Source organism: Phlebotomus papatasi, chromosome 2, assembly GCF_024763615.1.
Source record: "Phlebotomus papatasi isolate M1 chromosome 2, Ppap_2.1, whole genome shotgun sequence".
NCBI classification, from domain to species: Eukaryota; Metazoa; Arthropoda; class Insecta; order Diptera; family Psychodidae; genus Phlebotomus; species Phlebotomus papatasi.
The window spans coordinates 3,623,326-3,647,874 of NC_077223.1; the positions used below are offsets into that span (position 1 = coordinate 3,623,326).

Consider the following 24,549-nt stretch of genomic DNA (forward strand, 5'->3'; position numbering starts at 1 on the left):
AAAAATCAGTGAATCCCGTTAGTGCAATTGTGCCCAAAAGGCACTTTAATGCTTCCTCATGATGTGGTTTGTGTGAAAAGTGCAAAAAAATGACGGAGAACCTGTTCAAAGAAGTAAAATACTACGTGACCGGAAAGTTGGATCCCAAGGTGACGTTTTTCATGAGTGTTTTTGTCCTTTTTTTCCAATTGGATCACATAATAATTTCTCTTTGCTCCGACACAGGTCAAGGAACTCCTGGACAATGGTGGTGCATCCAATTCCAAATTTATGGTAGATTACATCACACACGTGATATGCGGCTTGAATTTCGATGAGAATGAAATATCTCAGGCATCGGATCTCTATGAACTGCCCTCAGTTACGGAAGAATGGGTACATGCTTCTGTGAAATTGGGACGTTTGGCCACAACAAAGCCCTACGAACCGATTGGGAATAAGTTGTTTGTTGGCTGTACATTTGCATTGAGTGATCTCTCGGTGAAGGACAGGAAAACCCTCTTTGCCACGATCACATTTCACGGAGGACAAGTTGAGAGAAATTTCACCGGAAAGACGACACATTTGGTTTGTGGAGCAGCTTCCGGTCAGGCCTACGCCAAGGCACAGACACTAGGCGAGAAGGTAACTATTGTAACTCCCGATTGGGTAATTGATTGTGTCCAGAACAATTTACTGGTGGATGCCCAGGGCTTCCATCCCAAACTCCTGATCACCATGGAAAGTCAGAAGGCACCTGAAGTCCCTCAGCAAACCCTAGCCAGTATTATAGGGTTTGACTTTGAGGAGGGCATTGCAAAGACCGAATTGCCAGTTCCCAAGTCAACAGGAACTGAAATCCCTCCTGCCACTGTCACACTTTCCCAAGCCATCCCTCAGTCACCAGTTCCAGTATCTAGTGTCCAGCAGAAGCCTGGACAGATGGTCCAGACGAGCACTCCCATGCAGACACCGCAGGGAATGCCTCCTGGCCAGATGCCACAGATCCGGAACAAGTTGATCCTCCAGCAACAGCCTGGAGGACCCCGGGCTGTGATGCAGCAGCAATTGCAAAACAAAAATCTCATGCAGCAGCAGCAGTTTCAGCTGCAGATTCGTCAGGCAGTCCCTCCTGCCCAGCAGCAGAATCCCGTCAGTCAGGCGGTATTCCAGCCAGCTCCGCAGCAACCTGGCCAGATGATGGGCGCCACCATGAAGCAGCCCCTGAAGGAGGGCGAGGGAAATCCCCAGGAAGCCAATCAAACCATCATCCGGCAGCAGCTGATCCAGCACAATCCTGCCATGGGGAATCAGACCCACATCATTGCCACTCCGGCTTCCCAGCAGATGATCCAGCAGCATGTTCTCAGTGCTCAGGCCAAGGCTGGGACGTCCCAGCAGCAGGTACAGTTCATCCAGGCTACGCCTCAGCAGGCCCAGAAACTCAAGGCTGGCGCAATGATCCAGATCCAGCAGCAGCCGCAGCAGCAGCAACAGATGTTCGGTGGGCAGAATCTAAATCAGCCGAACAAACACATCATCCTGGGTCAGCAGCCGGCGCAGCAGCAGACAGTTCCTGGGCAGCAGCAGCCCCAGAATATCGTCATCATCAATCAGTCGAGCCTGAAGCAGCCGCATCAGCAGCAGAATCCGCCCCAGGTGACTGCACAGCAACCAGCGCAATCCACTTCCCAGCCGCAGCAGCAGCAGCAGATCATGGGCCAGCAGCCGCAGAACATTCAGTATCTGCACACGCTGCAGCATCAGCAGCAACAGATGACGTTCCAGATGCAACAGAAGCCGCAGCTCAACATGTCCGGAGGGCAAATTGTCCAGCAGAATCCACCCAATCAGAGTCAAGTGATTCCGCAGCAAGCTCAACGGGCTCAACCTCATCAAGTTCAGGGTAAGTTATATTCTAGCAGTCGCATTCTTTGTGGTTTTAAATTTTTCTAGCAGTTTTTCGATTTCACAATCAGTCACGTTTTCTAGCAGATTATTGCATACTGCTAAATTTAAGCTTTAGCTGTTTTATATTTATTATTTGAATAATTATTCGAGGTGTTCACAGGTGAAACTTCTTTATAGTCATTTATCTTCTTTATAGTCATTATCTAGAAAACCTAGAAGATTATTGAAGTTAAAAGCAATTTTATTGCATTTCGCAAAGTTAAAAAAAGTATAAATAACCTTTAGCTGTTTTATACGATTCATTCTAGCAAATAATCGAATATTCTAGCAGTTGAATTTTGAACCCCAAATCCGTCCGTAGGTTTTCTCTAGGTGAAACTTCTTTGTGGTTTTAAATTTTTCTAGCAGTTTTTCGATTAACCGATCAGTCACGTTTTCTAATAGATTATCGAAGTTGAGGAAGGTTTTGTTGTATCTCGCAAAATTGAAACTTTACATTTTTATACGACTTTCCATCAAATAATCTAATATTCTAGCACTTTATCATAGTTTTTTCTCATCCATTTATATAATTTACTAAGCCCATATCGCAATCGGTTGAATTTTATAGCAGTTGATTGCGTGATTCATCGCCTACTGAATTTTCTAGCAGTGTATCGCATTATTCCATTTCTGATTTGTACTCCTTCTAGAAGTTTAGAAATTCTTTGTAATAAAATCATTACGGTTTCTGCAGCATTTTCTAGCAGTTTTTTGTTACGATGTATTATCGCAATTTAATATGTTATGTCGCGGAAAAGTAAATTTTCTAGCATTTAATTGAAATTATGTCCCGGTTTCTGACAAAAAGTGATTTTCTAGCTGTTTAGTTTTTGTATTATTTCACCTCATGATATTTTATCGTAGTTGATTGTGTGGTTAACTTTAAAAAAAGTTAATCGAGGTGTGCCACAGTTTCTAGCACCTAAACGAACTTTCAAGTAGCTATTTCTTATATTTTTCACCTAAATGATATTTTATCGCAGTTCACTGTGTTAAGTAAATTTTCTAGCATTTAAAGGTGATTTTCTAGCAGTTTTTGTATTATTTCACTCCTGATATTTTATTGTAGTTGATTGTGTGGCTAGCTTTTAGAACAGTTAATCGAGGTGTGTCACAGTTTCTAGCAGTTGACTTACGCGGCACCCAAACGAATTTTCTAGCAGTTATGCAGAATGTTTCTTAGTGGTATATTTCCCTTCATACAATCATTTTTGTCCAGCAGTTCAGCAAATTGTCCAGGGTGCCCAGCCAGCAGCTGCTCAGCAGATTGTAGCTTCTGGTCAGGGTCAACCAGGGCAGCAGAGAATGGTGACAATGGCTGGGCAGCCGCAGCAACAGCAGCAGCAGCAGCAGCAGCAACAACAACAGCAGCCTGGGCAACAACAATGGGCAACTCCTCAAGGTCCTTACGTGAGAGCCACTCGGCCACACTGGCAAGCCGGAGCTCCGGGTCCGCAGCGTCAGTTGATCCAGTTGGATGCCCAGACGCATGCCCATCTTCAGACTCTGGATCCCATTAGTCGGGCAGAGTACATTGCCAAGCTGCAGAGCAAGCAACGAGGGATAATGCTGAGGCAGCAAGTATTTCCGGCTGGAGTTCGTCCGGGAACAGCCCCTCCGGGCATCGTAACAGCTCAACTGCCCACAGGAGGGCATCAGCACATCCTGATCCAGAGCCAGATGCCTGGGGGCTTGTCCCCGCAGAAGCAGGTCCAGTGGCTGAGGCAGAACAGACCGCTGCTCCTGCGTCAAGCCAGTGCTCCGGGATTGTCGCCGATTTCGCAACAGACTCCATCTGGGGTGATCCAACAGCCCCCACCGCAATCCCCAGCACCCCAGGCTCAGGCCACTGGTGGGCAGTTTCATCAGGTGGATGCAGCAGCAGCTCCACCGCCTCACTATCAACGCGTCATGCTGCAGATGCAGCAAACCGGACCTCAGGGTCAGGCTAAGGTTGTCACACCGACTGCCGGTGGAAGTCAGGGAAGTGCTGGCCAGCCAGCTGTTCCACGCACTGGCTTCCCCACAGCTCAAACTGACCTGACTCCAGGAACACCCGATGGGGCTCCAGTGATGCAGACTCCAACAATGCAGGGAGTACCGCAGCAGCAGCCGCATCCGGAAACACCGGCTGCTGGCGGGCAGATGATCAACAAGACAAAGACTGCCCTGGCCAATATGCTGAACAGCCGCTTGAGTGGAGCCAACAACGGAGCTGTGGGATCAACTGGAGTACCAGAGACAGAACCATCGGCTGCTGGAACATTGCGAATGATGACAGCTCAGCATAATGCAGCCCTGAGCTTGTCAGGAACTCCGAGAACGCCACAGGTAGGACGCTAATTTTGATTTCTAAAAATTTTAAGAAAAATCCGAAGCTGCTATCCCCAATCGTTCGGTCTCTTTCAATTTTTAGGTTATGTAAATTCTAACCTCAAAAATTCAGGTCATACTTTCTTGTAGCAGAAACTGTTAATTAAATACAGGAATCTTTGAATATTACAATGTGGTAGTAACAGCAGGGTCTTATTGTCCTTTGAATTTTAAATTTTGAAATTCTAACCTAAAAAAATAACATTTTGACCATTAAAAATATTTCTGAATTTTTTTTTTGCAATTAGAACAAATAAAAAATCGAAAAAGAAATAAAATATCCAAAATTTCAATAAAAACTCGAAAATTTCACTGAAATATCTAAAATTTTATTAAAATGTCCAAAAATTTCATTACATTGTCCAAAATTTCATTAAAATACCCAAAATTTCACTAAAATATCCAAAATTTCATTTAAATGTCCAAAAATTTCATTAAATTGTCCAAAATTTCATTGTATTGTCCAAAATTTCATCAAAATTTCATTAAAATATCCAGAATTTCACTATAATATACAAAATTTCATTAAATTGTCCAAAATTTCATTAAAATGTCCAAAATTTCATCAAAATGTCTAAAATTTCAATAAAATGTCCAAAAATTTCACTAAAATATCCAAAATTTCATTAAAATTTCCAATATTTCATTAAAATGTCCAAAATTTCATTAAACTGTCCAAAAATTTCATTAAACTGTCCAAAAATTTCATTAAAATGTCCAAAATTTCACTAAAATATCCAAAATTTCATTAAAATGTCCAAAACTTTCATTAAATTGTCCAGAATTTCATTAAAATGTCCAAAAATTTTACTAAAATATCCAAAATTTCAATAAAATGTTCAAAAATTTCATTAAAATACCCAAAATTTCACTAAAATATACAAAATGTCCAAAAATTTTATTAAATTGTCCAAAATTTCATAAAAATGTCCAAAATTTCATTAAAATGTCCAAAAATTTCATTAAAATGTCCAAAATTTCACTAAAATATGCAAAATTTCACTAAAATGTCCAAAAATTTCATTAAAGTGTCCTTAATTTCATTAAAATGTCCAAAAATTTCATTAAATTGTCCAAAAATTTCATTAAATTGTCCAAAAATTTCATTAAATTGTCCAAAATTTCATTAAATTGCCCAAAATTTCATTAAAATATCCAAAATTTCATTAAAATGTCCAAAATTTCATTAAAATTTCCAAAATCTAATTATTGTTTCAATAAAATTTTCAAAATTTCAATAAAATGTCCAAAATTTCATTAAAATGTCCAAAAATGTCATTAAATTGTCCAAAATTTCATTAAAATGTCCAAAACTTGACTAAAATATCCGGAATTTCATTAAAATGTCCAAAAATTTCATTAAAATGTCTAAAATTTCATTAAAATTTCCAAAATGTCATTAAAATTTGCAAAACTTTATTCAAATTTCCAAAATTTCACTAAAATATCCAAATTCTCATTAAATTGTCCAAAATTTCATTAAAATGTACAAAAATTTCATTAAAATTTCCAAAATTTCACTAAAATGGCCAGAATTTCATTAAAATGTCCAAAAATTTCCAGAAAGTTTAAAGGAGTTCTTGCAAAGCAAAATTCGTAAAGTTCTCAAAGAGGTTAAAAACGTATCGCCTTTCAGGACATCATTGCAATGCAACGACGTACCTTGGGCAATATTACGAACAGTGCAACTGTAGGGCCACCGGCTGTTGCCCAAGTACCTCAAGGGCAATTGCCCATTGTTGTGCCCCAATCTCCGGGCACCGGAGGACCAGGGCTGAAGGGAGCTGCTCCCTTCAGTCCTGGTCGAGCTCCCCTTCCGCCACGACCGCAATTCTATGGGCACAATCCCAATCTCAAATTGCCACCGGAGCTCTTCCTGCTCGGTTGCACGTTCTTCGTGGTGGAGTACGATGAGACCAACAAGTCGGATCTGCCGACCTGGAGGGAGCTCATCCAGAAGCATGGCGGAGAAATTGAAGCGTTTTACTGCCAGAAGGTTACGCATGTTCTCTGTCGCACGCAGAGGCATGGGGTTGTCATGCAGGCCATCAGGGATTCAAAGAGGTGCGTCACTGCATACTGGCTCAACGATACCATCATCCGGCGCCAGGTAAGGAATTTTCTCAAATATGATTCTCATTCATGATTTTTTTCCAATTGGGATTTTTTGACCAAATTTAGGAACTAAAAAACTTACAACTTTGCATTATTCATCTTGACAAAATGCAAAGTACGTAAAAGTCAAAGTAAATTCAAAAGGATATCCGAGACACGCACCCAAGTAATTAAGAAAAATCAGTATAAATTATTAAATTGTTAAGCTGATTGTGATTTATAAAATATTTCAATATTATCTTTTCGTATTTGGACAGAAATTTAATTTTGCAAATCCAGGGGAAAAATTTATTCACAACGCCTGATAATGAGCTTTTGTGGTTGGTGTCTCGGCTTAACTTCAAGAATTTGTTTTCTCGTGACTGAATTAAAAACAGTATAGAAAGATATCGACATACGGTTTTCGGCAAAGCTTCTTATACATTGGGAAAAAATTGCAACTTGGTGCACTGAACCTCCGCTCCTCCTTCCGCCATTTTGAATAATACAATTTTTTTTTGTTTTCTCAATTGCTCCGCCGCTATGGCATATATCCACTTCAAACTTTAGTATGTTATAGCTAAGCCTGAGACCTTTCGATCAGTACCAAACTTAAGGTCCCCTGACCCCCCTGACCCGAACTATAAGGGTCCCAAAAAAATTTCTTAAAATGGCCATAACTCCAGTTCTAATTGTCAGAATTTAAAAAGTGAGGGCGATTTGGAAAACTCATGAAATGCCATTTCCCCTTCTAACATCACAAGTTCATAAAACTACCGCTAGGGGCGCTATTATTAAAAAGAAAAAAAATCAATTTTCTAAGTTAAATAACTCAAAAATTCCATTGTGCATCGGGCTGAAATTTTAGTATTTTGTAGCCGCTGATTATACATTTCAAACAAAAAAATACTTAAGTCGATCTATAACCCCTGACTCGAGCTATAAAGGGTCAAAGTTCGAATATTGACCGGCGATATTAATTAGATTTTAATTAATTAAAAATTAGATCGAGATTCCCTTCCCCTCTTCCTGCCAGCATTCGCATATGATTTCGTCGTGCACGCGTCTGTATAAAACACTCTTAAGTTGATTCTTATTTGATGTTCCTTATGAACTTTCGCCACCGAAATCCATCTCGACTGAAGTATATGCCTTAACTGTAAGACGAAATCTTTTACACGAATTTGTTCCCGACAATAGGAACAAAAAGATTCTCCATATGAGTAACAATTTCGTTCCAGAAATTACCTCGTTCACGGACACCGAAAAATTTTGGAACAAATATGTTACAGATGTAGGAACAATATTGTTATAAAAAATATGTACCAATTTGTTCCTGACAGTGGGAACAAAACAGCCGAGTGCAACAAATTCTGTTCCAAATTTCGGGAACAAATTTGTATAAAACGAAATCAACTCAAATTTGTAGACATTCCACTGTATCAAAACGGTTCCAAAAGAAAACTCTAACAAAATTGTAACTGTATTTTGTAACGAAACTGTAAAGAAAACTTTTTGGAACAAACAAATATCTTCTCTAGGTACAAATTGATTCCAAAAAAATTTGTTCCAAGGAAAACTTGTTCCAATATTTTGGTCAGTGTCCAAAAGTTTTTACCGTGTATTGTGGTGTAGCTATGACACTTTTAAGAATTCGGGATTTTGGCGTTCGGGACTTTGACCGGAACCTTAGAAAAAAACCACTTTTACCGCTTGAACTCCACAGCAGAGTTCAATAGAGGCCAAACGATTCGAGATAGTGACTTGGGACCTTTGAAGGACCCCCCATAAATGAACCCAAAGACCAAGTTTTTTTGGGATTCCTTGAAAACTTTCGTGCGGTCTTTTGAATTTCTTGGATATTTTTGAGGGTTCAAAAATTCAAAAGACCGCGCGAAGCGTTTTCGAGGAATCCTAAAAAAAAACCACTTATAGGGGGTCCTTCAAAACTCAAAGTTACTATCTCGAATCGGTTGGCCTCTATTGAACTCTGTTGTGGAGTTCAAACGGTAAAAGTGGTTTTTTCTGTTAGTTTTGATTGTCTGAAGGACCTGCAAGTTCTAAGATTGCGATTGCAATTGTAGGTGCAGCCTCCTTGGCAGGCTCTCCATCTGCCGGCCCCGAGTACTTTTGGCATGCAGAAGCCCGCCACGAGGCACATAATAGCCATTTCGGGTTTCGAGGGGGACGAGAGGCAGAGGATAAAGCAGATGGTTGAGGAGTCTGGGGCAAAGTTTACGGGATATTTCAGTAAGCAGAACACAGTGTTGATCTGCAAGAAGCCCGAAGGGGCAAAGTATCGAAGGGCAAAGGATTGGGCTATTCCTGTGGTGAATGCTACATGGCTCAGTGATATTCTCCTGGGGAATCTCAGTTCGATGTCACAGTATGAAATAACAAAGTATCAACAGTACAATCTCATGGGACCGTTTAGGATTGAATATGGACTTGTGCCTCATCTTATGAGTGAGTCTAAATGGGGATTTTGTGGTTAGGGGGGAAGAGGAAGTTTGAAGGGAATTGTTTGTGTTTCAGCTGCCTGGAAGTCACCAATAAATCTGACCCAGGAGTCGCATGAGAGGGTGAAGAGGTGTCTGTCGGAACCACAAAATGCACCTAAGCCTAAGAAAATGCGAACTCTGCCACCGTTGGAGCCCATTCCGGATGAAATTGTGTGCACAAAGGCTCCGGAGGGAGATGAAGTGCCAAAGGTACTTTTTTCCCAGGTTGATAATCTCGATGGACTGACCAGGGCTGTTACGTGAGTTTGGGGTGTTTTTGGGGTTTTTTTTGGGGAAGGGAGGTAACTCTGGGATGTTTTTTGACAGATCTCTTGGTGGGATTGTGGTGCAGAATCCTCTGGAGGCAACTCACTTGGTGATGACACGCCTGGCACGAACGCACAAGTTGCTGCTGGCATTGTGCGTGGTCAAGCATATTGTGTCCACCAAGTGGCTCATGGAGAGTGCCAAGGAGGGATTTTTCCTGCCACTGGACAATTTTGCCATTCGCGATGCGACGTTCGAGGAGAACTTCAAGTGTGACATTCACGAGACGGTGAAGAGCACCAATAGGGGGCAATTATTTGACGGCAGGACATTCTACATGACGCCAAGCGTGCGTCCGGCTGTCCGGGAACTGACGCAGATGATTGAGGCGAGTGGGGGCAAGGTGGAGAAGGCTCGAAGGTCTGTGGCGAGGATTCAAGAGGCAAATACCCAAGTTCCAGACAGCTACATTATCCTGAGCTGTGCCAATGATCTGCATCTTTTGGCGGATTTAACGCGTTCCGGGAAGCAGAATCGCATCATTTGCACCACAGAATTCGTCATGAGATCCATCATGACGCAAAGTATCAACATTGAGCCACACATTATGAAGTACTTTTAAAAGAAAAAATAATGCAGCAAAATTATGGGAATTATATTTTTACACTTATTCCTCTATTATCCTATTTCCGTGTGAATTTAGCAATGAATAAAAAGATTCCAAGGATCCGGGGATTCTTTATTCGAACGTACTACACAAAAAGAAAAGACAGATGCAGCAAACTTCTCTTTAATCCTGTACAAAGCAATCAACAAAGGGATTTACATCGCAGCTAGGATTGCCGCGAGCCCCACAGAGACAGCCAACATGGTATATCCTGTGCTCCATACTTCCTTAATTTTCAGGCACTTGCCTGTATCCCAAAGCAGGTGCCGCATCCCATTGGCCAGGTGGTAAGTAAAAGGATACGCCAGGATAAACTTAGCTGCCATGAGCGTTGGCGCACTGAGTTTCCAGGACTCCACAACATCAACGTAATAAGAGAAATCGTGTGGACACACCAGAGCCCCAACGCCAAAGGCTGCCATGTACGCTCCCAGGGCCATTCCGGTAATTCTGTGCGTAATAGAGAAAACCATGGTAATCTCATACTTGTAAATAGTCAAATGTGGAGAAAGAGGACGCCCCAATTTGCTATTCCTCTCATCGTGACTGGCAGCATCATCGACTCTAGGGACCATTGGCTTCATTACAATTGTCCGGGAGGCAAGAAGAGGGCTGCCAAATTGTCCAGCACCAAGTTTCAGTGCAGCACTTCGTCCGCAGAGTGCCCTGAAAAAAATGGCATTTGTTTAGTTTACATAACATTTTGACTCTGAACAGAGAGGCTTTTGCACGCCTCTCAGTATCAATCTTGTGCATTAATACAGGATAAATACTTCTAAAAAGAGCCTTGGAACTCACCTGGTGAGATGGAGAGCCATTTTTAAGAAGATATTCTTCTTATTTTGCAAATGAAGTATTTTTATTTTCAATTTCAATGCCTCTTTGATTACCCGGCAGGACCAAAATACACAATTTACATGTCATACTCATACAACATTTTTACAGCAAATGCGTGCTGAAAAAATACTAAATCATAGCAGCTCTGAATAGGGAATAGGTTGAATAGGTTGTATGGATGTAAAGTAGCGTTCGGTTCCTCTAATAAAACGAATAAAACATAAAGAATAGAGATAAGAGAAGAATAGAGAATAGGGATAATCAGCGTTTATGATTACCACACGTCTCTCTCTCTCTTCTTTTTATGTTTTGGCTATCAGACTCAATCAGGTCCATATAGCCATTTCGCTCACTCTTATTTACATACGAGTTCCATCTGTTTTTTTTCCCATATGTTTGTTCCTCTCATCTCTCCTTATCATTTTTCTTTTTGCTCCATCACAAATCCTTTTTTGCTCCCTTATCTTTTATCATACTTCCTTCTTGATATTTTTGCGTTCAGTTTGTAGCTTTCAAGGACGGTGAAAAACTGTTTTCCAATTATTCACCGGACGCGCTTCGATCAAGGATCGAACCGAGGGCCTCTGCGTCACAAAGCCAATACTTTGCCTATTGAGCTACCGAGACCCCTGTACCACACGTCGTATCGACATACATTAGGTGCCAAAAGTTTGTTGCCTCATGTATGTTCGGGAAACCAGGTGCAAAAAACGATAGAGAAAAGTACTTTTTAAAATTTTTCTTTTTGCGAATTATTTGCATGTAATCCGTAGATCTTATTTATGTATTTCGAAAAAAAAATCATTTTATTTCATATAAAAAATAATTGTTTTCCAAAATTTGTACATTATTCGAGCGTCAAAAGTTTGTTGCCTCATTTGAAAAATTACTCAAAATGGTCAAAAACATGCAACTAAAGCTGGATTAACATGATGAAAATTTGCATGAGAAATTTTACTTTGTAATTCTCAATTTAATTTCTCAATCAACTGTTCCCAATTTCAAATCAAATGCGCGCGCGACAAAAATCAGCTGTCAAATCAATTGTGCGGTGCGCGTGAAGCAAATTTGTTTGTTTTCGTGAGTAAAAATTCACGGAGGAGAGAAAAATACAGAATATTTGGGCAGAGAGTATTCCACGGATTCCAAGCATTGCCCTCATGTGTGATATCTTGGTGGAATGTGTGTGCATTTGTACAGAAGACTCAGGGTTGAGATGTATCATGTGGAGCACAATGTTATCCCGAAAGATAACCCAGCAACACGGAGGAATCAGGACAGGACCATCAGCAAAACATAGAAGAACCACTCCAACAATAGAAGAAGTGCTGTTTTTCCACGAGAACTCAAGAATTGAAATGTCCAGAATTGATTTTGAAGGAAGCTTGTGTGGTGTCAGCATCGCATCCGGAGGTTGCACCTGAGCCGCAGAACATCGGGGAGGATCTCTCACCAGTTGTAACAAGTAAGAAATTACGATTACTGTTTGTTAACTGCGAAAATTTGACAGCTGATTTTTTTCGCGCGCATTTGATTTGAAATTGGAAACAGTTGGGAATTAAATTGAGAAATAAAATCATCTTTATGAAAAATTTCTATGCAAAAGTGCGTAAGCCTCAGCCAATCAGATTGCTCTATTTTTGTTTATGTATTTTTGCTTATGCACTTTTCATCATGTGAATGAGGCCTAACATAAAATAAACCAGCTACATTTTGAGCTTATGTCATTTGAGAGGCAAATGGTGGGTTTGGACATTTATAAAGTTGTCTATGGTAAAATACATGTATATAAGAGTGATGATAAAGAAGAAGAAATAATCTGCTTATAATAATTTATAATTTAGATTAAAATGGCATGTTAGAAGGAGTTGAAAGGCGGGAAATCGGCCAGAGATACTGCCGGAATGAATCTGCGTCGTTAATTGCCAAATTTTAAGGAAAATCACGAAAGGTTATACATACAATGGTCAAATATTATAGTAATAAGATACGAGTACAAACATCTGAAAAACGCTACTGGTAGATCTAGGTTATCCACTCAGAGGGTTGATAACAGCATTGTAAGCATCTCTAATAGTGAGCCAATGATGTCTGCTTCATAAATTGAAAGACAGTTGGTTACTGAAGGGACACAGGTCCTTAGTGTAACAAAAATAAGCCCATTTTAAAAGAAAATGATAAGAATGTTTGGGTGGCTCGCAATACTCCATTGGTAAGCAATACCAATCTGTATAAAAGGTTGTAGATTTACTTGAAACATGTTAAACACTTAAAACTAGCTAACCAATGGAATATTGGGAATATTGCTTGGCTCCCAAATATTCTGACCATTTTCAATTGATTTTTATAATAGTAGGAACCTGTGTCCCTTCAGCAACCAACTGACTGTGAATTTTTATAAAGTAAAACTTACAAACATTAAAGTTGATAAACAAGAAGTGATTTGACTCAAATAGACCGCAGTTGAGTAATTTTTAAACAATTTTGCATTTTTTTTTATATAAAAATATTTTGCAAGCTTGCACAAACTGAATGTGCAATGAAAGAATCACATCTACAATAAGCTCACACATTTTACAACTGGTTTTTGACAATCTTTTACTTAACCCCACTTTTGTGTTGTTTTTCATGTCAAAGAAAAAAAAATTGTCAGTGAGAGACTGTTTTGTGAAAATTTTGGCCTGTTCACCTGCTGAAGCTCAATATCTGTGCAAAATCCCGATTCCTGTAGCTGCAGAGGAACAGAGAAATCTTCAATGATGCGCATTCAAACGTTTTTGTGCATATCCGGCTCCGTGAAGGAATGGTGGAATCTTCAGTGGTCTTCTCGCTTGCAGAGTTTTAGTCAATTTTTAGCTTAAAAAACTTATTGATTCGTGTAAATTTGGTGATATTTGGACTATTCAAGAAAGTATTCATCAGATTTAACCGTTTCCGCCAAAGTGAAATTCTCATAGAATCAAGCAAAAAAATGGTTTTTAGTGTCAATAAAACATCTCTCAGAAAAGTTCCAAAAAAGTGATATTAAAATGTTTTATTCCTTATACAAACGGTTTAATCAAGTAGATTAGAGTTCCATTTAAACAATGAATTGCAACTTTTAGTGTCCGGTGCAAAATTTACGGTGAAAATGGGGTGTTCAATGATGGCGTGAATCGTGTGCGATAATAGAAACTCGATTGACCTATCGGACAAATCGCCAGTAAATTTTCATTTTCCTCTGGAGGAAAATCTAAGGATTTCCTGGGATTTTGTGGGGTGGGATTATGAACCTTATAAGTAAGACATTTTTTGGCATAGTTGGAGAATCCATACGGTTTGCATGGTAGTCAGAAAAGATTATTGAACTTGAACATCATTCTTGTGTGCGAATCAGCAAAGCCTCCCCCTAATTAACAATAATTATTGCACGTGTACTGAGACATGAATTTACAAATAGTTTCATTTTCGGTGGAGTATTAGTGCATTTCAGTAGAAATATCTGAAAAAAAAACCCACGAAAGTTATGTTGTGTGGATACCAGTGAATTCTAATCCTTATTCGTAGTTTGTCAGGAACTGACTTGGCTATGAACTAGTTTAGTCGTCTCTGAACTAGTGCGTCTAGGGCATAATAATGAGGGTCTCGTTACAGTAGACTCTCTCAAATTCGGGCATATGGGACCGAAAAGTCAGCCGAATTAGACAGAAATTCGGGCGCAAAACTTTTTGAAATGCAACGATTTTTTATTCATGTGCATATACAGTAGAGTCTCGCTATAAGCCATCGCTCTATAGTCCACAATTTATCGACCGTTTATTTCAAAACACTGATTTTAAGTTAGGTTATGTTTTTTAGTATGCGAAATTCATAATTATTTTAATATTTTTGGCAAACTTTATTAAGTAGTTGTGATAATTGTGATCCACAATGAAGAGAGCGAGGACAAGTACCACAATCACAAAGAAAGTGGAAGCCGTCGAGCAATTTCAATACTAAAAATCGTTGATAATTTTAAAAAATTACATGGACTATAGTGCGACCCAAGTATCAAATTTGAAACCAAATATGGACTATAGCGAGACTCTACTGTAGATATTGAGTTTACACACTGATATTTATATCGTAAATTGCATGAAAATCCCTCAATTATGCAAAATCACATCAAAACTAAGACAAACCATACCAAATTTGAGCATATTTGATTCATTTGATAATCATAAACAAACTTGAAAAATGACAACAAACTTTTTTCAAATTTAGCCGCTGCCCGAATTAAAAAGTAGCCCGATCTTAAAAGAGCCGAATTAGCGAGAGTCTAGTGTATTTTGGTGCAAAAGGTACTAAGTAGTGGGCTCTTATGAACTGAGTACAGGTATGAACTACGTATGGTGTATGCGCAATTTATCCAAAATTCTGGTCCAGCCGGGTAGTGTATTTCTCATGATCGCTGGGTAATTATTTTTGAGTTGAATAAGACAAGAAGTGAAAAATGTCGAATTCTCATTTATTTATGAAATCAGGCTTCCCTAGAGCCCCTCTTCAGAATGGAGTGGGCAGGTATATTTGCCAGCTACAGAGATTAACTCTGAAATATTGCAAACATCATGGTGCGAGCAAAGGAATGAGGTGATAAAATAATTTTGAGGTTAGGTCTCATTGAAAATTATTCTGAATTTATTTATTTCTAGGGATTTCCTTGAAAATAGCCTCTTGGACTATGCAAAAACAAATCCTGGAGTTGTTTTATATGTAAAGCCAAGAAGACATCGTTCGCCAGTCATTGTAGCTGAATACTGTGAGTGTTTTTTTTATACAATCTTCCCAAGGATTGATTATAATTTTGTTTTTTTCTAGTAAACGGGGAGAGGCAGTGGATTAATTGTGCCAATCGTCCTCATGAGGAGATTATTAAATGGATGGAATTGCTGAGGAAGCAGAACAGTGATTCCTCAGCTATTAGATGGCGTAAACTTTGGCAAACCAATGTTCCATCAATTCAAGGCATTTGGACACCTTTTACTCACCGCAATCCAGCGTACAATCTGGCTCAATTTCCCAGTGATGCCCTCAGGGAGCCAATTGAGTGGCCAAAGTCAGCTACTGACGCTCTCTTGGAGATGTTTGAGAAGCAAAAAATTACAGAAACAAATTCAAAAGAGTAGTACAATATTTTTTTGTTAGAATAAAATTAGATGAAAAAAAATTAAATTACTTTTAGCCCTTTTAGCATTTGTTTTCTTTATTTTAAGACTCCCGCCAAAAATTGTGAAATTGCGTTTATCCAACTTCTCGGATAAAGTGACATAACCTCAAGGGAAGGTAAAAAGTGAAGTATTTTGGTGATTTTGGTTTAGAAAAGACAGGAAATTGCAGTGATTTGATCCCAGGAAGAGCTGAAGATGTTCATCAAGCCATTCAAAGTAAAAAGCAAGCTCCTCCTGCGCAGCAGCGAGAGAAAGAAGCTCCAAGTGAAGATAACAGGCAAGTATCCAAAGCTGACAGAGGAAAATTTCGGGCGGATTTTTCCATCTTCCGGGAATATTCACCACACCAAAATCATAACAAGTGCCGAGGAGACTGTCTGGGTGTACCTGGCAGACAAACAGCCCATGTTCTTCGAACTGAGCAATGGAAATATCTATCCGACAATCCATGCTCTCTGGGTAGTACCCCATTTGCTTTCCAGCGTCACAACTCACCCTGGAGTCCTGCCAATACTGGCAAAGGGTGCCAATCTGATGACCAGGGGCGTGGTGAAGCAGGGACAGGGGGCTCAGGCATGGGCAGGATTCTCCAGAGGAGAAACCGTGGCTGTTAATTTAACGTCCAATGCAAATGCCTGCGCTGTGGGCATTTTTGCTCAATCCAGCAATGATCTCTACCTCTCTGGTGGAACGGGGGTTTGTGTGGAGATTCTCCATGTCTTTGGCGACAAACTCTGGTCAATAGAACCTGGGGCTTGTGTGCAAATCCCCATTGGAGAGCGAGTTGTAGCTGAGCTCAAAGCCAGTGACTTTCCTGCTCTCGGAGCTGAGAAAATTCGTCCAGAAAAGCCTGATAAACAGGAAACCTCCGAGGCGGCAACAGATGAACTGGTGGAAAAACTCGAGGAAACAGCAATTGAAGAAGTAGAAGTGGAAAAAGAATCCCCGGATGATGTGCTAAAGCAAGCCTTCCTGACTGCCCTAAAAGTCGACAGGGACAAGTTTTCCCTGCCCCTGCTGACCAGTACCTTCTACGCCAATCACGTCCAGGCTGTGACACCAGAAAACTTCAATATAAAGCACACATCCTTCAAGAAAGTCACCAAATTCCTCCAGCAAATGGCCGAGGAGGGCTTTCTCGTGGTCCGGGAAGAGAAAAAGGGAATTGAGAAGATCATCTCGATTGATTTTGACCACGCGGATCTTGTGGCATTGAAACCAGGTCAAACCCTAGCCCCTAAGCCCAAATCCGAGCCCGAAGATGAAGCCCCCAAACCAATTCAACTCCTAACCTCAATGACCAAGATCTTCCTCATCACGGACACTACACTGCCCTTCTTTAGCCACTTCGAGCACAAGACTGGCCAGGCACTGCAGGAAGGTGAAGTGGAGAAGAAATTTGCGACGTACGTGAGGAAGAAGAAGCTCCAGAATGCCGAGAATAAGCGTCTAATTGATCTGGATGAGACACTAGCAGAGATTTGTGGCCGGGAGGTTTCTTCAACGGTGAACTACTCAACAATCCTCCAAGAACTCTTGGAAAAAATGCCTACGAACTTCGAGATGCGCGCCAAGGAGAAGATGGACAAAGTACCCAACATCCAGATCAGCCTGGCCACCCGCAAAGGCAACAAGAAGGTCACTCTGATCAGCAATCTCGAAGCCCATGGAATCTTCATCCCTGACTTTGCCAATCGCTGCAAACTTGGCGTCCAGGCCAGTACCACAGTCACCCAGACGCCCTGCGCCAAGGGAGACACACTCCAGATCCAAGGAAACCAGGTTCGCTTCGTCCATACCCTCCTCACGGACACCTACCACATCCCCAAGGGCAAAATCTCTGGCCTGGAGTTGGCTCGAAAGGAACCCAAAAAGAAGAAATGAATCCTGAAACCCATCTCAATAAAACTTCTCCCAAAAAACCCCTATTTCTTTTTCTTCTTCTTTTTTTTCTACTGAGAATACATTGACGAACTAGTAGTCATGTCCATAACACTTCCGGGAATGGCTGTGGAAGTTCCAGCACCTGGAGTCGAAGGTGGCGGAATCCCTGTGAACCAGTTGATGAGATTGTGTTCCGTGGACTTTGTGCACTTGTAGTGATCAGCCAGGAGAGTTTGTGAAAATGCCAGATGATTGTTGTAGGCTTCCGTCTCGAGAATTGAATCCCGTGACATTCTGTGCAAATCTTCCATGCCACAAATCCCAGAAATTAGTCCAGGAAAAAAACTCAAAATTATCCGCAGACTTACCTTTTAGAATTGCACTGCCCCAGAGTTGAACGTGAATGTCGGGAATTTTGGATGCAACTTGCATTGCCGGAGTCACCATATTCATGCTCTCCTTGGAGTTGCCAATACTCAGGAAGACATGACTCAGGAGGACCAAAGTGCAGGCTGTTAGGCGATTGAGATCCTCGGAATTTGCCATTTTCAGGGTTTCCCGCAAGAAGCGCCTGGAAGTTAGAGTCATTAATCACCTAATCGCTTAAAAAAGCCACAAAAATTAGGTTAAGAAAGTGAGGTTATATCGAACCTAACCAAAAAATCTTTAGAACATTAATTTCTTTTATTCAAAAAATAATAATTTTCTGTACAAATTTACGCAGAGACTATTCAATTCCCTAATAGCCCAATATACAGTGCCCGCTTTCTAATCCGGATCGCCGTAAACCGGACAAGTTCTCGACGGTTACATTTAAAATACTTTTGAGGTTATGTATGCATGCATGCGTGTTCAGCAATGAAAATGAACTATCCTGTGATGTTTTTAATAAATGAAATATAATAGAATAGATTTCTCCAATTATGTCTTTTTAATCTTCTTTAAAAGTCTTATTCTAATTCTAAATTATATTTTCTGAATTATATTTTCGAGACGTTGAATAAATTCAAAAAATCCATTTGGCCTACAAAGCGGACATCTGTCATTTTGTCTCCCAATCATCCGGATTAAAAAGCGGGCACTGTAGTTTAATTGAAATATTTTAGGTTATGTGAAGCATAACCTTAAAAATGGAAAGCGTATTTTTCTTCTGTATACACAGGAATATCTTAAGATCTTGAACAACAATAGACCCCAAGGAAATATTTTTTTAGGACTAAATTGTATGCAAATCTTTAAACGCGATTATCTCCTAAACTAGAAGAGATTAGACTCCCTAAACTTGTCATAAAAAAAATCTAGGCCTCTATTGTATGCAAATGCATTTGAAAACTTAATTGATATCAAAACACTACACTTTTGGGAAATGTCTTTGACTGCTATCTAAAATATTCTTTTTTTTTAGGTTATATATAACATAACCTCATATTTTAAAAACTAACCTTTTATTTGAAGATTTTTTAATTAATATTGATAAATTCCGTTTAATGCTAAGATATTCAAATTCGGGAAAGAACATTTGGACCATGATTCTCTGATTTGGGCTCATAAACAGAATTTTAATGACTAAAACTAAAGCATAATCAGAAAATATGATTTTTCGGTTAAAAAAAATAGAAATTAATTAAATTTGATAAATAGACGATCCGAATAGGGGAAAGTAACCTATCTTTGAATACTTCATTTTCTCTTTTATTTTTCGAAGCATTAATCGAAGTTAATAGAAAAAATTAATACTATTAAATATAGTTTTAAAGGTTGGAGCCGTTGGAGCATTCAAAGGCAGACCATCCCCTAGCCTTATTTACCCCGCAATAAAAAATTCAACGACAAAAATTTATTTTTAGGTACAAATTTCAGAAGCTCTTTACCATTACCAATAACAATAACCGCAATATTTTTTTATGGTTATGTATTTTATATCAATTAGAATAATAAATCCTGCTAACCTATCAGCGATTTTACGAATTTGTAGAAGTTCAATTTGTTTCTTTGGTAAAAAAAGCATTTCTAAGTTTTCTTCAACCTTTAAAAAAAATCGGAAAAATAGGAAAGTAAGATTCAACAGTTCCAATTCTTGTGCTTTTGTGCTATTCAGAAACAGTAAATACATAAATTATTCAACAAATTATTAAGTCCTACCACGCCTCTACCTTATTTTTGGATCAAAAATTTTTTTGGGGTTAGAATTTTTAACGTTTTTCTTTAAGTGAAAATAATTGTCAAAACCAAACCACCTTTTTCTGAAAAATTAATAAAGAGTTTTACACCTCTTTTTCATTTAGAGCTGTATGGCCCTAGCTTATTTAAGGCACGAGATAAACTTTAAGAATAAACTTGAAGGCAGGACAAAATGCCCCTTCCGAAAGCGTCAGTGGAAATGGATTCAATCCCAAAGTTGGGAAACTGAGTATTTTTACTCTGGATTGAATCCATTTCCACTGGCGCTTCAGGAAGGGACATTTGTGTCCTGCCTTCAAGTTTAAGTCACTACGTCTTTTCATACTTTAAAAATGAATTTAGAAATCGCCTGATTTTGAGGTTAAATTAAACAAAGCTTTAGAATTAAACAAAGAATTAAACATAAGTTTACAACAAATTTTTTTCTAATAAAAAAAATATGAAGCTTGCTGCCTAAAAAATACAAATTGGTTGATTTTTTTTAAAATTATTTGGCTCATTGATTCCTTTAAACTTTAAGGTTATGCAAAACTTAACCTTAAAAATCAAATAAATATGTTTTTAATGCGGGGGGATTCTTAAAATGCCGTGCATATGCATTTTCGGATCATATTTTGCTCTCTACAAAAACAAAACTGATCTAAATGTTCTTTAAATTCTGAATGAATCGAATTCTAACCTTAAAAAAATTACATATTTAAGCTGTTAATTTTTTTGGGTTGTTTGGTAAGTTTTGAATTAAAAACATTATAGATAATAAAATTATAGGAGAGAATATAATGAAAAACTGAACTTAAAATTTTCTTTTGACGGAGAACTTCTTTTCTAGGTTACGTTATAAATAACCTCAAATTCTAGAGTAACTTGTAAAATATAGAAGACCTTCTAAATTTGATTTTTTTTCTGACCAAAATTTATTTGTTACTTCAAGCGGTAACTGACGTTGTGTAGAATTTTAAAAACTCAGGGAGATAACGTCCTTCCGGGTGCGTCTTTGCGGACATTGGCCTCTGATCAATGTTCAGTGCAAAAAATCCCAAAATTCCCTGTTTACCCTCAATATATCAGACAATATCACAATTTGACCACTGTGGAAGGTAAACTGCAGCGCCGAAAGCTTTGGAAAAGAATCTTGTGTGTTTTTGCTTGTTCCTGTAATAATCTCTTTAGACATTGAAATCAATTTTCGTCAAAAATTACCTTTTTGAAGGAAATTCCCTGCAGAATTGTAGGTGGAAACGTAAAATTTCTGTCAAAAACACAATTTTTGGCGAAAATTGCTCCAAATTTGCAGAGGCCTTAAAGAGAAACACCACTGACGCATCCGGAAGGAAATTACAGTAGACTCCCGCTCAATCGGCTCTTTTTCAATCGGGCGAAAAATTTTGTTGACAATTTTCACGTTTTATTTTCAAGCGAATTTGTTCGAATTCGCTGTAGTTCTACTTGTTTTATCGTGATTCTTTATAATTGAGTGCTTTTTGTGGAATTTACAAAGGCTTTGATGCCCAAATCTATCGATAAACCGGATGATATTTTGCCTCAAATGCCCAATTAAGAGAGAGTCTACTGTATTGCCTGATATTTGAGGTTAGTTTTACAGAAAATATCAAGTGTAGCCAGGCATTTGTCCTAGTGGAGACCAAGGCTTATCGCGGCCAATTTTCCGGCAGCAACCTAGCTCTGAGTCCCCATTCGAACTCTTCCAAGCCTTCCAAGTCATGTTACCGACTGACTGACAGTGTTCCCTTTCAGCCAATCCTCCACACGGCGGGCAACGGAACTATACCACCAGACTTTCTCAACAAATATAAAATTTGAGTAGAAAGTTTTTCGGTCTTTTGTCTGGAAACTATTAATTGGAAATAAAAATCTGCAAGTCTTGTTTTTTAGAGGTTATACGGGTTATACCGAACATAACCTAAACTTACTAAATAACCTCACTCAACCACTTAGTGGTGAAATTTCCAAGATTTTGTCCGAGAAATTATTTCTAGAACCCTCAAAACCAAATTTCTAACCTTAAAATATTGCTTTCTTTTTTAGAGGTTATACCGAACATAACCAAAACTTACTAAATAACCTCACTCCACCACCTGGTGCTGAAATTTTGAAGACTTTGTCCGGGAAATTATTTATATAACTCTCAAAACTACATTCCTAACCTTAAAATTGCTTTATTTTTTAGAGGTTATACCGAATATATAACCTAAACGTACTAAATAACCTCATTCATCTGGTGGTAAAATTTCCAAGACTTCCTCCGACAATTTTTTTCTATTACAGTAGAGTTCCTCAAATTTGAACGATAGTTGAGTTCAAAATGTAAAATTTGAGGTTATGTGAAGAAAGATTTGCGTGGAGTGCCATTTTTCTCTGGTATTTCCTCAATATTATCGTTTTATATTAACTTCCGCAACAAATTCCATTTATTTCACAATGAATTACATTGATATATTCTCTAAAGTTGTTTATCTTAATTTACGGAAAGTGCATTTCACATGAATTCCGTTACGTTTTTGAAAATATCGTTCAAATTTGAGGAGTGAGAAATGTCATCTATACCCCCCAAATGTTCAAATTTGAGGAACTCTACTGTACTCTCAAAAACAGATTCCTAACCTTAAAATATTGCTTTCTTTTTTAGAGGTTATATCGAACATATAACCTACTAAACGTACTAAATAACCTCAATCCACCACTTGGCAGTGAAATTTCCAAGATTTTGTCCGGGAAATGATTTTTAACCCTCAAAAACATAATCATAACCTCAAATTTGCACCCCATTAGGATCATAACCTCACATTTAGAAAAACCCAATGAAACCTACTTGGCATCGTGGAAGCTGCTCTTGTAGAAGGAATTGAGTCCCTGGATGTAGTAAAAGCTGCCCAGGAGTGCCTGATTGTGCAGGGATTGAGCACTTTCCACAGAAATAGCCTCCAGGATAGTCCCCAGTTGCTGTTCCCGCTTCGTGCGCAAATAGACAATGGCCAGGTTGAGATTGGCGAAGAGTTTGAGTTCCTTGTCGTGGGTTTCTTCGATGCAGCTGATAAACTGTCGTTCAGCATGCTCGAAGAGACTAATGGACATGGAGTAGAGACCCAGGAGGCAATGTAGCTGGGCAGAATGGGTAACTGCCAGTCGACTATTTGGCGACTGGAGGCAAATGTCTCGAGCAAAGGAGATTTCCTGAATGGCAATGAATTTATTGCCCATCACCAGGCGACACATTATGATATTCTCCATGAGAATGATCTGGAACACGTACAGGATCGGCTGATTTTTCGCCTGCTTCAACTTGTCAATCTGGGACAGAGCTTTTTCTGTGTACTTTTGGGCTTTGTCCATATACCCGGCCATCATTGAATGGGAAACAGTCACGAGGTAGACAAGGACATAGAGTTGCTCCTTCGGCAACCACATGATGTTCTCCATGGAGTTTCCGGAATTGGCAACAGCTTCGTCCGAGGGAAAATTTGGCGCCATAATGACCTGAATGCTCTGCTGAAGGAGTTTAAGGTAGGGCTTAACGGTTTTCACCTGCCCAATCACGAGGTAGTAGCACACCTGCAGCACCAGATAGAATACTTTGAGGTACTCTTTCTGATGCGGATTGTGCAGGTGTGTCTCAATAATTGCTCCAGCTTGATTCAAAATGCCGGAGACTTCATTTGTCTTCCGGATAACAATCAAAACCATTGCCTTGCTCAACATGAAGAGAATCTTCATGAAAGTCGCATTGTACTCTTCACTAACATCAATTCCCACGGACAGAAGCTCAGCTGCCAATCCGTACTGTTTATTTGTGGCATGGAGTTGCTGAAAAGAACATTGACTCAAAACCTTCCGGAAAGGAAATCCCTAACCCTAAAAACAAAACTCACTGCTAATTGCAGAAGCAGCCGACAATGCCAATAAACATTTGACTGGGAGAGTTCAATGGCCTTCCTGAGGACTTTGTTGGACTTTGGAAGGGAACTGATATCCTGCTGCTGATAGAGCTGGGCCAGAAGACTCGCAGTAACAAATTTTACATCATCAAATGCCAAAATATTCTCCGCCAGTGTCCACTACATCACAAATTACCCCATAAATTCCCACCAAATAATCTTCCTTATACTCTAGCACTTACCGCCTGCTCAAGATGCACCCTGGCCAGGTCGTAGTTGCTCGTGTAGGCCATCAAAAGCTGCCCAATCTGCAGATTGGTGCGAGCTTCAACTTTCTGTGGTGGATTGAGCGAATTCAGTGCCTGGAGACACTGAATACTCTTCTTTATCTCAGGTGGATTGGACGTACGAAAGTGCTCAGCGAGTCCCAACAGGGAGATGTAGCAGGAATCCTGGGAGGAGGACATTTTACACAAACAGGAAGAACAATAACAAAACACTGAATTTGAGGTTATGTGACTTTTGTTTTGACGTGTAGAGCGAGATGGCCTACTTGGATAATCTGGATAAAAATATATTGTCGTACTGCTCATGGCGGGCGATTCTTCAAAATTGCGCCAAATTTTACTTCCTGAACTTCCCAGAATCGAGGCCCTCCACTTCCTGACCTCTTACATTATAGAAAATAGATTAATAAAACCATTTGAAGAATAAAAATACTAGAAATTTATTTA

General features: G+C 39.3%; 5 protein-coding genes across 6 annotated transcripts; 3 read left to right on the forward strand and 2 right to left on the reverse strand.

Moving 5' to 3' along the window:
- Window positions 1–84: 84 nt before the first annotated feature.
- Window positions 85–9,894, forward strand: LOC129802169 (PAX-interacting protein 1). Its single transcript, XM_055847788.1, has 7 exons — window positions 85–149; window positions 226–1,885; window positions 3,155–4,263; window positions 5,942–6,415; window positions 8,484–8,865; window positions 8,935–9,160; window positions 9,228–9,894. Exons 1-7 carry the CDS (start codon window positions 90–92, stop codon window positions 9,787–9,789), a joined length of 4,473 nt encoding a protein of 1,490 aa, XP_055703763.1. The 5' UTR covers window positions 85–89; the 3' UTR covers window positions 9,790–9,894.
- LOC129802174 (succinate dehydrogenase cytochrome b560 subunit, mitochondrial-like) lies at window positions 9,886–15,747 on the reverse strand. Of its 2 annotated transcripts, none has more exons than XM_055847795.1 (2): window positions 15,678–15,747; window positions 9,886–10,500 (listed from the first exon to the last, which is right to left on the reverse strand). In XM_055847795.1, the coding sequence occupies exon 2, from the start codon at window positions 10,416–10,418 to the stop codon at window positions 9,990–9,992; it is 429 nt and encodes a 142-aa protein (XP_055703770.1). In that variant the 5' UTR covers window positions 10,419–10,500; window positions 15,678–15,747; the 3' UTR covers window positions 9,886–9,989. The 2 variants fall into 2 exon arrangements, with proteins under 2 accessions (XP_055703770.1, XP_055703769.1); XM_055847794.1 differs by lacking the exon at window positions 15,678–15,747 and adding an exon at window positions 10,633–10,783.
- Window positions 15,076–15,879, forward strand: LOC129802173 (39S ribosomal protein L43, mitochondrial). The gene is made up of 3 exons (XM_055847793.1): window positions 15,076–15,279; window positions 15,342–15,448; window positions 15,508–15,879. The coding sequence occupies exons 1-3, from the start codon at window positions 15,143–15,145 to the stop codon at window positions 15,813–15,815; spliced, it is 552 nt and encodes a 183-aa protein (XP_055703768.1). The 5' UTR covers window positions 15,076–15,142; the 3' UTR covers window positions 15,816–15,879.
- Window positions 15,880–15,938: 59 nt separating this feature from the next.
- LOC129802177 (eukaryotic translation initiation factor 2D) lies at window positions 15,939–17,779 on the forward strand. Its single transcript, XM_055847797.1, has one exon. The coding sequence runs from the start codon at window positions 16,053–16,055 to the stop codon at window positions 17,739–17,741; it is 1,689 nt and encodes a 562-aa protein (XP_055703772.1). The 5' UTR covers window positions 15,939–16,052; the 3' UTR covers window positions 17,742–17,779.
- Window positions 17,780–17,785: 6 nt separating this feature from the next.
- On the reverse strand, window positions 17,786–24,358 carry LOC129802176 (MAU2 chromatid cohesion factor homolog). Its single transcript, XM_055847796.1, has 5 exons — window positions 24,058–24,358; window positions 23,810–23,995; window positions 22,753–23,744; window positions 18,110–18,312; window positions 17,786–18,045 (listed from the first exon to the last, which is right to left on the reverse strand). Exons 1-5 carry the CDS (start codon window positions 24,280–24,282, stop codon window positions 17,810–17,812), a joined length of 1,842 nt encoding a protein of 613 aa, XP_055703771.1. The 5' UTR covers window positions 24,283–24,358; the 3' UTR covers window positions 17,786–17,809.
- Between the last annotated feature and the right edge of the window lie 191 nt (window positions 24,359–24,549).